This window comes from Helianthus annuus, chromosome 2 (assembly GCF_002127325.2).
Source record: "Helianthus annuus cultivar XRQ/B chromosome 2, HanXRQr2.0-SUNRISE, whole genome shotgun sequence".
In the NCBI taxonomy this organism is placed as follows: Eukaryota; Viridiplantae; Streptophyta; class Magnoliopsida; order Asterales; family Asteraceae; genus Helianthus; species Helianthus annuus.
Window position 1 is genome coordinate 140,480,890 of NC_035434.2, and position 12,552 is coordinate 140,493,441.

At 44.0% G+C, this 12,552-nt stretch overlaps 1 protein-coding gene across 1 annotated transcript; it reads right to left on the reverse strand.

The window, feature by feature from the left end:
• Positions 1–11,239: 11,239 nt before the first annotated feature.
• On the reverse strand, positions 11,240–11,961 carry LOC110871745 (protein PELPK1). Its single transcript, XM_022120469.2, has one exon. The coding sequence runs from the start codon at positions 11,933–11,935 to the stop codon at positions 11,306–11,308; it is 630 nt and encodes a 209-aa protein (XP_021976161.1). The 5' UTR covers positions 11,936–11,961; the 3' UTR covers positions 11,240–11,305.
• Between the last annotated feature and the right edge of the window lie 591 nt (positions 11,962–12,552).

The window sequence follows — 12,552 nt, forward strand, 5'->3', positions numbered from 1 at the left end:
ATCAATCACGTCCTAGAGTACGCACGTATTCATAATCAGTTTGAATTCATACAGTTCACGTATAAGCATAGTCAATGATCACCAAGTAGTACACATCACCAATCAACATCACACAAGTCATGCATAGTGTTTAACATCAGTTAGTTAACTCAGTCAACACTTAACAGAATTAAATCAGTTTACTGTGCAGGTTATCCAAGTTGGCGAAACAGAGGTTGGCGAAACACAGGTTGACGAAACACAATGTGTTTCGTCAACTACCCTTTGACGAATCAAAATTCCATTTCGTTAAAGACCTTTGGCGAAACACATTTTCTATTTCGTTAACTTCTCCTTGGCGAAACACACTCTCTGTTTCGCCAAGAGTTCTATTTCGTTAATAGTTCAGTTACGTCAATTATAAGTTACGTCAATCATGCCGATCAGTTACAACATTAACGCCGAACCCTAATTGCCGTCAATCATCAAACCGAAATCATACAGACGTCATTCATCATACAATCATCACCCAATCAATACATGATTCGCAAGTTAGCTAAACGTAAATAGATTCATGACCATAACACCTATTCGATCCGTATTCCGTTAACAAAGTTAACAATCATTAAGCCGACAACTACGTTGTTACATCCTGTTCCACTAATCGCATAAGGCATAAATCTGATCAGTTTAGCGACAACCCTAAATCTACAACATGTTTCGCACCAAGATACTAAACCGACTAAACATGCATAACTAAACAAGACTACTCCACTCATGTATTCACATCCGATCATAAATCAAGCATACACACAATATGTACAGAGAACTCAAGGAATCAAGAAACCGATTAACAAGCATGCAACTAACCGGGAAATCGAAGATGATGGTTTAGATCGCTAAGAGAAAGGGAACTTGGGAAACACAGGGCTGCCGTCACACACCAGGGAGTTCTAGGGTTCTAACTTTTGCCAAAGGTGTGAACTAGGAGTTGTTACACGTTAATATACACGGATTAACATTCTGGGCCCGTAATGGGCTTTGGCGAATCAGATGGGCCGGCGAAACAAGCTTTGTTTCGTCAAAAGTGGGCTGGCGAAACAGGCTTCTGTTTCGTCAAGGTTGGAGTTGGCGAATCACCTGATTCGTCGAGTTCATTCAAGTGCTAAATGATCTAAGTTTTCTGATAAGTCACAAGTTATACATATACAACCAAACACAATTCGTTTCATTAAAACACAACGTGTGCAGTTACAAGTCAACCAAGTCAAACAGTCAAAGTCAATGGTCAAAGTCAACGTGCATTAAATACAAAATGGAAGTCGAAAGGTCGAGTTGTCACATTATCCCCAACTTGAAAGAAATTTCGTTCCGAAATTTGGTACGTACTTACTGAGGAAGCTAGATAGGTTGCATCGTTCACTGGTTTTCCTGGGGTGTCACATCCTCCCCCCGTTGATCTGGAATTTCGTCCCGAAATTCCGTGGTAGTAGCTTCAGCCTCAGCAGTGGTTGTATTGGTTCCGAATAACTGGGGATACTTTTCTGTCATCTGGTCTTCGCGTTCCCAGGTGTACTCTGGGCCACGACGGGAGTTCCAACGAACTCGAACAAGAGGGATTCTCTTGCTTTTGAGGACCTTAACATCCCGGTCTGTGATTTCAACTGGCTCCTCGACGAACTGCAACCGCTCGTCGATAGTAAGTTCCTTAAAAGGAATTATGAGGGTCTCATCTGACAGGCACTTCTTCAGATTCGACACGTGGAAAACATTATGAACTGCGCCGAGTTCAGCTGGTAAGTTTAACTTGTAGGCCACTTTGCCTATTTTCTCAATTATCTCGAACGGTCCGACGTACCGCGGATTTAGTTTGCCCCGTTTGCCAAAACGTACCACACCCTTCCATGGTGAGACTTTTAGTAAAACCCGGTCCCCGACCTGAAATTCCAATGGCTTTCTACGCTTGTCCGCGTAGGCTTTCTGACGGTCGCGTGCTGCCGCCATGCGTTGTCGTATTTGTGCAATCTTTTCTGTGGCGTCCACTACAATCTCCGGACCCGTAATCTGACTATCCCCCACCTCTGCCCAACAGAGAGGTGACCGGCATTTATGTCCGTACAATGCCTCGAATGGAGCGGCTTGTATGCTGGTGTGATAACTATTATTGTATGAGAACTCCACCAAAGGGAGATGCTTTTCCCAGCCGTTGCCGAAATCGATAACACATGCCCGAAGCATGTCTTCAAGAGTTTGAATCGTTCGCTCAGACTGCCCATCCATCTGGGGATGATATGCTGTACTCATGTCTAATCGTGAGCCGAAAGATTTGTGCATCGCTTGCCATAGCTCTGACGTGAATCGTGCGTCCCGATCCGAAATGATGGAGGTGGGCACCCCGTGCCTCGAAACAACTTCTTTAAGATAGATGTCTGCGAGAGTGGAGAACTTATCCATTTCCTTTATAGCCAGAAAGTGTGCAGACTTGGTGAGTCGATCCACGATCACCCATATGGTATCATTCCCCCGCTGGGATCTAGGTAAGCCCGTAACGAAATCCATGGAAATTTCTTCCCATTTCCATTGCGGTATCTTAGGTTGCTGAAGTAGGCCCGCTGGTTTCTGATACTCCACTTTGACCTTTGCACAAGTCAAACACTTGCCAACGTAAGCAGCGATGTGGGCCTTCATACTAGGCCACAAGTATGTTGTTCTGATGTCGTGGTACATTTTATCCGACCCTGGATGTACCGAGTAGCGAGACTTGTGTGCTTCATCCATTACAAGCTCTCGTAAACCGCCATAGAGTGGGACCCAAATACGCCCCGTTACATAGTAGGCGCCGTCTGCCTTTTGTTCCATTCGTTGCCTTGAGTCGCGTAAGGCTTCAGCCTTGACGTTTTCGGGTTTTAAAGCTTCTATCTGAGCAGTTCGTATCTGTGCAGGAAGACTGGACTGAATAGTGAGCTGCAAAGCTCGTACGCGCCTAGGTAGAGTGTCTTTCCGACTGAGAGCGTCAGCCACAACATTGGCTTTGCCTGGATGGTACTTGATGGCGCATTCGTAATCGTTCAGAAGTTCAACCCATCTTCGTTGACGCATGTTCAAATCCTTTTGCTTAAGGATATGCTCGAGACTCCTGTGATCGGTGTAAATCGTGCACCTGGTACCGTACAGGTAGTGTCGCCATTTCTTAAGCGCGAAAACAACAGCTCCCAGCTCTAAATCGTGTGTCGTGTAGTTCCGTTCGTGAACCTTGAGTTGACGAGAAGCATAGGCAATAACCTTATCCCGCTGCATCAATACACACCCAAGACCCTGTATCGACGCGTCACAATAAACCACAAAGTCGTCCGTGCCCTCTGGCAATGAGAGAATAGGCGCGCTGCAAAGCCTATCTTTTAGGTACTGAAAGGCGGTTTCCTGGGGCTCTCCCCAGCGATAGGTGGCACCCTTCTGTGTCAGTAGCGTAAGCGGCTGTGCGATCTTGGAGAAGTCTTTTATAAATCGTCTGTAGTAACCCGCCAAACCCAAGAATTGGCGTATTTCTGTTGGTGTACGCGGTGCAGGCCAGTTCCTGATCGAATCTACCTTGGATGGATCGACATGGATCCCATCCTTGTTCTCTACGTGGCCTAAGAAGTGGACTTCACGAAGCCAGAAGTCGCATTTCAAAAACTTAGCGTACAGCTGTTCCTTCCGTAGGAGTTCCAAAATAAGGCATAGATGTTGCTCGTGTTCCTCCTGACTCTTGGAGTAGATCAGGATGTCATCGATGAAAACGATGACGAACTTGTCTAGATAGGGTTTGCACACCCTGTTCATAAGATCCATGAAAACTGCAGGCGCGTTCGTAAGCCCGAAAGGCATGACTAGAAACTCGTAATGGCCGTAGCGAGTTCTGAATGCTGTCTTGGAGACGTCCTCATCCCGGACTCTCAGCTGATGATAACCAGACCTTAGATCAATCTTGGAGTAGTAACTCGACCCTTGCAACTGGTCGAATAAGTCGTCAATACGAGGAAGAGGATAACGGTTCTTCACTGTGACCTTGTTCAGTTCGCGATAATCAATGCACATTCTGAAAGTGCCATCCTTCTTTTTCACGAATAGTACTGGAGCTCCCCAAGGCGAAGAGCTTGGACGAATAAAGCCCTTATCCAAGAGCTCTTGTAGTTGCTTTGATAGTTCTTCCAGTTCCGATGGAGCTAAACGATACGGTGCGCGAGCTATAGGTGCTGCTCCTGGAGCTAGCTCGATTTGAAACTCGACCTGGCGATGAGGCGGTAGAGCAGGTAAATCTTCTGGAAACACTTGAGGAAATTCGCGTACAACTGGGATATCCTCTATTCTTTTCTCTTTCGAAGCTGCATCAGTAACTAGTGCCAAGATAGCTGTATGACCCTTTCGTAAACATTTCTGCGCCTTCAAGAAAGAGATGATGCCAACCACAGCACCACTCTTGTCGCCTTGAACTTCGAGAGGTTCCTTTCCCGTACGAGGAATACGAATGATCTTCTCCTTGCATAGGATCTCCGCCTGTTGCTTGGATAACCAATCCATGCCGATGACGATGTCGAAACTACCCAGAACTATAGGAATAAGATCAATCGAGAAGGTCTGACCCGCTAGAACGATGTTACAACCCTTGACTACATGTGTGGCTTCTACACTCTTACCATTTGCTAGTTCTACGACATGTTTGGTGTTTAGAGGTGTTGATGTACGTTTTAACAATTTACCCATTTTCAAAGACATGTAACTTGTATCCGCACCCGAATCAAATAAAGCAGTAACATAAATGTTGTCGAGAAGAAACTTACCCATAACGACGTTGGGATCGTTCCTGGCATCACCCTGCCCCAACACAAACGCACGACCCCTTGCCTCGTTGCCGTTGTTGTTTCCCCCGTTGTTGTTGTTGCCATTACCCTGATTGTTGTGATTGTTGTTCTGGTTCCTGTTTAGCTGAGGACAGTGCCTTTTGAAGTGACCTTCTGTGTCACAGCCCCCTGATCCCTATCTCCCGGGAACGGGCGGCCGTGAGCCAGTTTCGGTGGTATCACATTTATTTATCCAATTTGGCAGCGGAAATTTTCATCAGGACCGTAGTTAGGAAATATTTTAATCAGAGTAAACCACCATGTTTATAACATTAAACATATGGGTAAAAACCCAAGTTTTCAATACACACGTTTCATAGGAGTAAATCCTATTTATTTAATAAAAACATCCATTTTATTCTTAGGTAACTTTATTGCCACTTTTCCAAGCCTTCAGTGCTGTCCAGCTGGCTTCTATTTGGCTTTCACATTTTGTTACCTGAAACACGTTTTAAAAACATTTTTGTCAGTCGGAAATACTGGTGAGTGAATCCCAGTTTAATCAAGTTAAGTAAAAACCAATTTGCAGTATTGAGGGCACATCCGCAATTACATTTGTATCCAAGACATCACAATTAACATCAGTGGTACGGTCATACTCAACTTATGGGATGTTACCACGCCAGTAACCAATTTTGTATACAAAACCCCAACATACCCACTATAATTGTATTCTTTACAAATACTCAATAACTGTCATTTGCATGGAAAGGTATTTAAGGTTTTGTAAAAACAGTTAACAAAAAGGAGATTACTCACATTGCTGTTTTAGGTTTTTCGTAAGGGTTTCCTGGAGATAATCTATAAATTACACAAATGCACGTGTGTTAGTATAATAACCCATTTTAACATTAGTAATACCCTCCCCGAGACGGCATTCCAACGACTACGTCGGGCAGAACCACGACAGCCGTTACGGAACCCTAGATCAATCGGGCAGCGTATCTAATACGTCTCCAGGGGTTATAATACTTACATCGTAGCAGAACCTCGCTATTTTAGGGGGTATAATACCCGGCTATAGTGTATACTACTTCAGAAATTTAGAAAGAAAGAAAGTTGTGAGCGACGAAAACCGAAAGCCTGTTGCCTTCTTATATAGGGCTGTAATTGGACTTCCTCGCGGCCCGCGTGACATTAGGGCTGGGCCTACGCGGCCCGCGTCACTCCTGGTCAACGGTGTAGCTTGGTCCGGTCATCATATAGGCTCGACACGCTTTGGACACGTGGCCGCACCGGGCTGTGCCACAATTCTGGGCACTCGCGGCCCGCATAAACTAAACTGAACATGTACGCGGCCCGCTTGGGCTTATGGTTTTGGCGATCTCCTGGTACATACTCGCGCGGCCCGCTTTAACTTGAGGTGAGGCCCTACGCGGCCCGCCTCAACTTAATAATTATTGTTTTTATTTATTTTATATAGTATAATCTATTTTGGGGCTCGGTTTTCACATACGGGGTGCATATAAAGACACATTGAGATATTTAAAATATATTAGGGTGTCGGAAATATTATGAGGATGTCTGTTTTACCGAGGGTTGTTATATTCTGCCCCACACTGAAAACATCCTTTGTTGCCCTGCTGTTGATTCTGCTGTGCTGGTGGTTGCTGCTGATTCTGGTTCGCAGGCCGAGGGCTTCTACAATCCTTAGCCTCATGACCCATCTTGAGGCATCTTTGACAGCGACCCTTGTTACACTGGCCACCGTGGTGCCTACCGCAGTTGTTGCACTTTGGGAGGTTCCCACGATATCCGCCCTGCATGTGACTACCTGAAGAATGCTGGCTGGGACTCTGATAACTGTCAGTCTTTCGCTGCTGGGCCTGAGACTGAACTGAAGCTGATCCCTTGCTGGAATCCCCATCCCATTTTCTCTTGCTGTCACTGGGAGTAGTAGGAGTAGCTGAAGTAGTAGCGGTAGCAGTAGCGCTGATACGTTTAGGCAGTTTGTTCTGATCCACTGCCTGGTCTGTGATGCGGTGAGCGAGGCGTTGAATATCCTGGATGTTATCAAGGTTAGCCGAAGTAACATGGCTCTGGATCTCTGGCGCCAACCCTTTGAGATACAACTCAATGCGCTTAATTGGAGGGTCCACCACAGGTGGACACAGCACGGCTAGTTCGTTTGACCTTTTGGTGTAAGCTTTGATTTCCGATCCAGTCATCTTCAGATGGTACAACTCATCTTCCAACTTATGAATGTCTTCCCGAGTGCAGTACTCTCTCTTGATCAATTCCTTGAAATCATTCCAGGGTGTGGCGTTAGCAGCTGCCAACCCTAAGATCTGAACTTGGGCGTTCCACCAAGTTAGTGCTATTCCTTCTAGCGTGCCAGTGGCGTATTTCACCCTGCGAGCCTCAGGGTATTCACACATCTCGAACACAGATTCGAGCTTTTCAAACCAATGAAGGAGTCCCACTGCTCCTTCCGTGCCACTAAATGTACTTGGACGACAGTCCATGAAGTTCTTAAAAGTGCAGACAGGCTGCTGCGCTGGTTGACCTATTGTGTACGAATAGGACAAAGTTAAACACGAGAGTTAATGTAGGATCTAAAGATCCTAGTGTGAGTCTATACTGCAGGGTATACTACCTGCTTGAGCAGCTGCAAGTGCCGCAGCAACTTGAGCTTGAACGAGAGCCTCTAGCTGGGCTTGAGTCATGTTAATTCGTCTAGACATGATCTTCATAGCAAATGCAACATGAGTTAGAGAGGTTCGCGAATAGAGCGATGACAGAAGAGTGTAAGCACATAGGGGTTCTCATGTAACAACGTATAGTAAGCAATGTAATCTAGCATACTACGAGCAAAGTTCTAAGCAGTTCAAGCAAGCAGGTAATAAACATAAACCTTATTACCTAGGATGTCGAGTCTTGCACGTGGAGCGAAGCGTCGTTGTGGATCGTTGAGAGCACTGTTCTGGTTATAGTCTGGTTTTAATAAAAACGTTTTCCCATATTAAAACCAAGTTCTCTATAACCAATGGCTCTGATACCAATCTGTCACACCCCCAAAAACCACACGCGGAGTACCACCGTTTGGAGGCGTGGCATGACCAGAATCAAGCCACCAATCATATCGAACATATAAATAAATAGTAAATATTATCCATCAATACGAAAGGTGTTTATCAAAACCAATGTAAGTAAGTGTAGCGGAAGCATATTGTAAAACCCAACATAAGTATTAATGTTTGAAATGTCATAAGTGTTTAATAAGTAATCACGATCCATCTGCCCACAACGACCTGCTCCTCCTTGTGCAAGCTCCATTAGTACCTAAGGTCCTGCAAGGCATGCAGCAGAGAGTCAACAACTAGTTGAGCGAGTTCACGGAAAGTAAATGCGTAATAGTAAGTTCATGAGTATCAGGTGGCTCTACTGGGCCAATACAGGTTGCTATTGGTGGGGGCTTCCCATGTTATTAATCCACTAGACTATGCGTAACCATAAGTGTTCTTCACAACCGAGAACAGTAGCGCGTATGGGGTTTACGTAGGTTTTACGTAAGTATCCTTCACAACCGAGGATAGGAGTACGCCGGGGTTTACGTAGGTTTTACATAAGTGCCTGACACAACCGAGGTAGTAGTGAGTATAATAAGTTCACGTAGGTTTTACGTGAGTATCCTTCACAACCGAGGATAGCGAGTAGCATAAGTATACGTAGGTTTTACGTATGTGTCCTGCACAACCGAGGACGATAGTATGGTAGTCTAGTAACAGTGTCCATATGAATCTATTCAACCTTATCCTTATCAATCCCATTCCCAACACCCCGGGAATCCCATGCCTTGGTAAGAGTGTGAACTCACCTTGGGTTTGCTCGGTATGCTAAGTATGTGCTCAAAGTAAATCAATCACGTCCTAGAGTACGCACGTATTCATAATCAGTTTGAATTCATACAGTTCACGTATAAGCATAGTCAATGATCACCAAGTAGTACACATCACCAATCAACATCACACAAGTCATGCATAGTGTTTAACATCAGTTAGTTAACTCAGTCAACACTTAACAGAATTAAATCAGTTTACTGTGCAGGTTATCCAAGTTGGCGAAACAGAGGTTGGCGAAACACAGGTTGACGAAACACAATGTGTTTCGTCAACTACCCTTTGACGAATCAAAATTCCATTTCGTTAAAGACCTTTGGCGAAACACATTTTCTATTTCGTTAACTTCTCCTTGGCGAAACACACTCTCTGTTTCGCCAAGAGTTCTATTTCGTTAATAGTTCAGTTACGTCAATTATAAGTTACGTCAATCATGCCGATCAGTTACAACATTAACGCCGAACCCTAATTGCCGTCAATCATCAAGCCGAAATAATACAGACGTCATTCATCATACAATCATCACCCAATCAATACATGATTCGCAAGTTAGCTAAACGTAAATAGATTCATGACCATAACACCTATTCGATCCGTATTCCGTTAACAAAGTTAACAATCATTAAGCCGACAACTACGTTGTTACATCCTGTTCCACTAATCGCATAAGGCATAAATCTGATCAGTTTAGCGACAACCCTAAATCTACAACATGTTTCGCACCAAGATACTAAACCGACTAACATGCATAACTAAACAAGACTACTCTACTCATGTATTCACATCCGATCATAAATCAAGCATATACACAATATGTACAGAGAACTCAAGGAATCAAGAAACCGATTAACAAGCATGCAACTAACCGGGAAATCGAAGATGATGGTTTAGATCGCTATGAGAAAGGGAACTTGGGAAACACAGGGCTGCCGTCACACACCAGGGAGTTCTAGGGTTCTAACTTTTGCCAAAGGTGTGAACTAGGAGTTGTTACACGTTAATATACACGGATTAACATTCTGGGCCCGTAATGGGCTTTGGCGAATCAGATGGGCCGGCGAAACAAGCTTTGTTTCGTCAAAAGTGGGCTGGCGAAACAGGCTTCTGTTTCGTCAAGGTTGGAGTTGGCGAATCACCTGATTCGTCGAGTTCATTCAAGTGCTAAATGATCTAAGTTTTCTGATAAGTCACAAGTTACACATATACAACCAAACACAATTCGTTTCATTAAAACACAACGTGTGCAGTTACAAGTCAACCAAGTCAAACAGTCAAAGTCAATGGTCAAAGTCAACGTGCATTAAATACAAAATGGAAGTCGAAAGGTCGAGTTGTCACAATCCTCCTCACCACACACAACTCTACCATTCCAACCAACTTAAACAAACAAATATATCTCCAGTTTACCCCAAAATCATGTCAATAGGTGATCAATTTGCTATAAAACAAAAAAGTCAAAATTAGGGTTTATAACATATTTAGGGTTTTTTCTTACCATAATATCATAAATTGAATCAGTTAATGCATCATCAGACATAATTCTACTAAATCCAACCAACTCTCCAGTCATAGGAGTTGACTAAATGACTTGCCGGCAACAAGTTCCGATGGAACGAATGGTTGCAGGTACTACAAACGACGGAATTGTGAGAAACGGTGGAACGAATGGTTGCAGGGAATATTGGGGGAATTGGTGGCCGTCGGTGGCGGTGGCGGACGAATGTTTGCAAGTATACACAGATCTCATAATTTGTTAGGGTTTATATCGGATAAAGTTGTGGATATTAATATTGGGGGCGTTGGTGGCCGCCGGTGGCGGTGGCGGAGTAGTGGTTTGTAGTTGTCGAATATTATCGCTGGCGAGAGGTGCTGGTGATGGTGGTCGTGCGGTTGAGAGAGAGATAAGGGAGTGAGAGAGAGATAGATGAGGAAGAGAGGAGAGTAACCAGTGTGTGAGATAATATATATATATATATATATATATATATATATATATATATATATATATTAATAAAAAATAATATGTAGGGGTATTTTAGTCTTTTAATGAAAAACTAACAGAAAATTCAAACAAAGTTAAAAAATTGGACTCAAATGGTTAAGAAAAGTGGCTATAGGGACTCAGGGCGTTAAACATTTTGATTTTAGAATCAAGTGGTTAAAACCAGTAAAACACAGGGACTCAAAAAGTAATTTACCCTAAAATATATATACTTCACTCACATCAAGTTTTTGGCGCTGTTGCTAGGGACGCAACATGTCTTGAGAACGATTTGAGTTACTTACTTTGTAATTTGTGAAAATTGTATAATGTTTTTTCTCGGCTTAGGAAGATCGCGAACCTCCAATAGATTACGTGCCTTTGCAAAGCGTTTTCCGCCGCCGGTTGATACTAAAGTGACAAACAACAATATCATGACAAACAACAATAATACCTACTTGAAGTCAAAAGTGATTCAACAATACATCTATATCATATACTAATGAAACAAGAAATTGATATATAAATCACATACAATGAAACAATGGGAAAGCTGGAAATGATGACAACCATAGCAGTAGTTTTAGTGAAGTAAAAGTTATACAAGGGATCACAAAAGCAGTTCTCTATGGATGAGGTAGGGAAGGAATAGGAAAGTCCTTGGGCAACTCAGGAATGGTGGGTTTAGGCAGTTCATGGACTTCTGGAACCTTTGGTACTTCGGGTTTTGGAAGAGTTGGAAGCTCTGGCTTTGGAATTTCAGGAAATGTAGGCTTGGGAAGCTCGGGAATGGTGGGCTTTGGAAGCTCAGGAACTTCTGGCTTCTGTACCACGGGGACCTCGGGCTTTGGAACCTCGGGAAGTGTAGGCTTGGGAATCTCAGGAATGGTAGGCTTCGGAAGCTCTGGAACTTCAGGCTTTGGAACCACAGGGACCTCAGGCTTTGGAACCTCGGGAAGAATAGGCTTGGGAATCTCAGGAATGGTAGGCTTTGGAAGCTCTGGAACTTCAGGCTTTGGAACCTCGGGAAGTGTAGGCTTGGGAATCTCCGGAATAATGGGCTTTGGAAGCTCAGGAAGTGTAGGCTTCGGAATCACAGGAAGTGTCGGCTTTGGAATCTCTGGAAGTGTCGGCTTAGGAAGATCGGGAATCTCCAAAAAATTACGTGCCTCTGCAAAGCGTTTTCCGCGGCCGGTTGATACTAAAGTGACAAACAACAATATCATGATGAACGAACTAACCTTGTAACAGTCCATTGATGTTATAAAAGGAGGAGATTAGAGCAGTATGAAGCTAGGAAAATATTTTAAGTTGGCTTGAGGATGAATATCCAACCATGTGTTAAGTTGATTTATATAGAGTACGTGGTATGGGGGTAATGGTGATAAGTAGACAAGTTGGTTGAAACTGGTATAGAAATAGGAATGTTAGCTCAACTTCTAAAATACCAAGGTTCTTTCCTCTCTCTATCTTTCTCGAGTAACCGAAGAGTCGCCGGAGTGTTACCGGAGCTTGCCCGTCGACATAGCGTGTGAGGTCCCGAATCTCCCCCGGTAGGTTCGGTCTGCACCTTGCTTTCTATCTTGACCTTGCATCTCCTCCACTCGGCCATTTTCCTTTCTTTTCTGAGCACGTGGTTAAACCTCCTCTACCCTCTCTTCCCACAGTGGTTTCTGGATCTCTTCGGGGCTTAGCGGGTCTGATATTGGTCGCGGCTATCTGAGTATAGTTGAGCTAGATCGATTCGAATCCCATTAACACCCTTAGGGTCAAGTTGCCATTGTTTCGTTTGTTTTTTTTGAGGTGTTAGGGGAGCGTTTTCTGTTCTGTTGGTTGTGTTGGAATCAAAATGGCGTTGCCGGAAGACGGTGGG